Raw genomic sequence first — 548 nt, 5'->3', positions numbered from 1 at the left:
TCAACCTGCACACGCCTGTGAGCTCGTCAACCTGCACACGCCTGTGAGCTCGTCAACCTGCACACGCCTGTGAGCAAAGAAGAAGAGACGAGGCTCTGACAGTGGAAGTAATTTTCTCTGTGACGAGACTCTGAGCGTCTCCTCAGTCACAGCGCCGGTAAGAGCTAAATGCTAACGTGCTCACGGTGACGCGGCACGTCGACGGTGAGGAGCTATCGTTGCTAATTAGCGCTAAACACAAAGTGCGGCCGAGGACGCCAAGTGACGGGGTCATCGAGGTCGTTGGCTTCCTCCGGGTCAGAACCGTGAACATCGGGGCAAAGTGGTGCAGTTCGGCTGTTTGGCCGTCGCTTTAACACATGAAGCATAGACTTCTATACAACCAGAGGAGTCGCCCCCTGGTGGTCAGGAGAGAGAATGCAGCTTTAACACATGAAGCATAGACTTCTATACAACCAGAGGAGTCGCCCCCTGGTGGTCAGGAGAGAGAATGCAGCTTTAACACATGAAGCATAGACTTCTATACAACCAGACGGGTATTTCTGTTC

The 548-nt window shown here is 53.3% G+C and overlaps 1 protein-coding gene across 1 annotated transcript in view; it reads right to left on the bottom strand.

Annotated features, from left to right (window-relative positions):
- Nucleotides 1–548, bottom strand: part of ptpn11a (protein tyrosine phosphatase non-receptor type 11a) — a gene marked incomplete at both ends in the record, with an annotated part of 10,382 nt that continues 9,834 nt past the window's right edge. Inside the window, one exon of the mRNA XM_079235281.1 lies at nt 1–67. Within this exon, the coding sequence (XP_079091407.1) occupies nt 1–67 (67 nt within the window). The remainder of the gene's footprint in view (nt 68–548) is intronic.

The sequence above is a fragment of the Taurulus bubalis genome (genome assembly GCF_910589615.1).
Source record: "Taurulus bubalis genome assembly, chromosome: 19".
Classification (NCBI taxonomy): domain Eukaryota; kingdom Metazoa; phylum Chordata; class Actinopteri; order Perciformes; family Cottidae; genus Taurulus; species Taurulus bubalis.
Note: the sequence above shows the minus strand (reverse complement) of the source record. Positions and strands in the feature narration are given on the sequence as shown.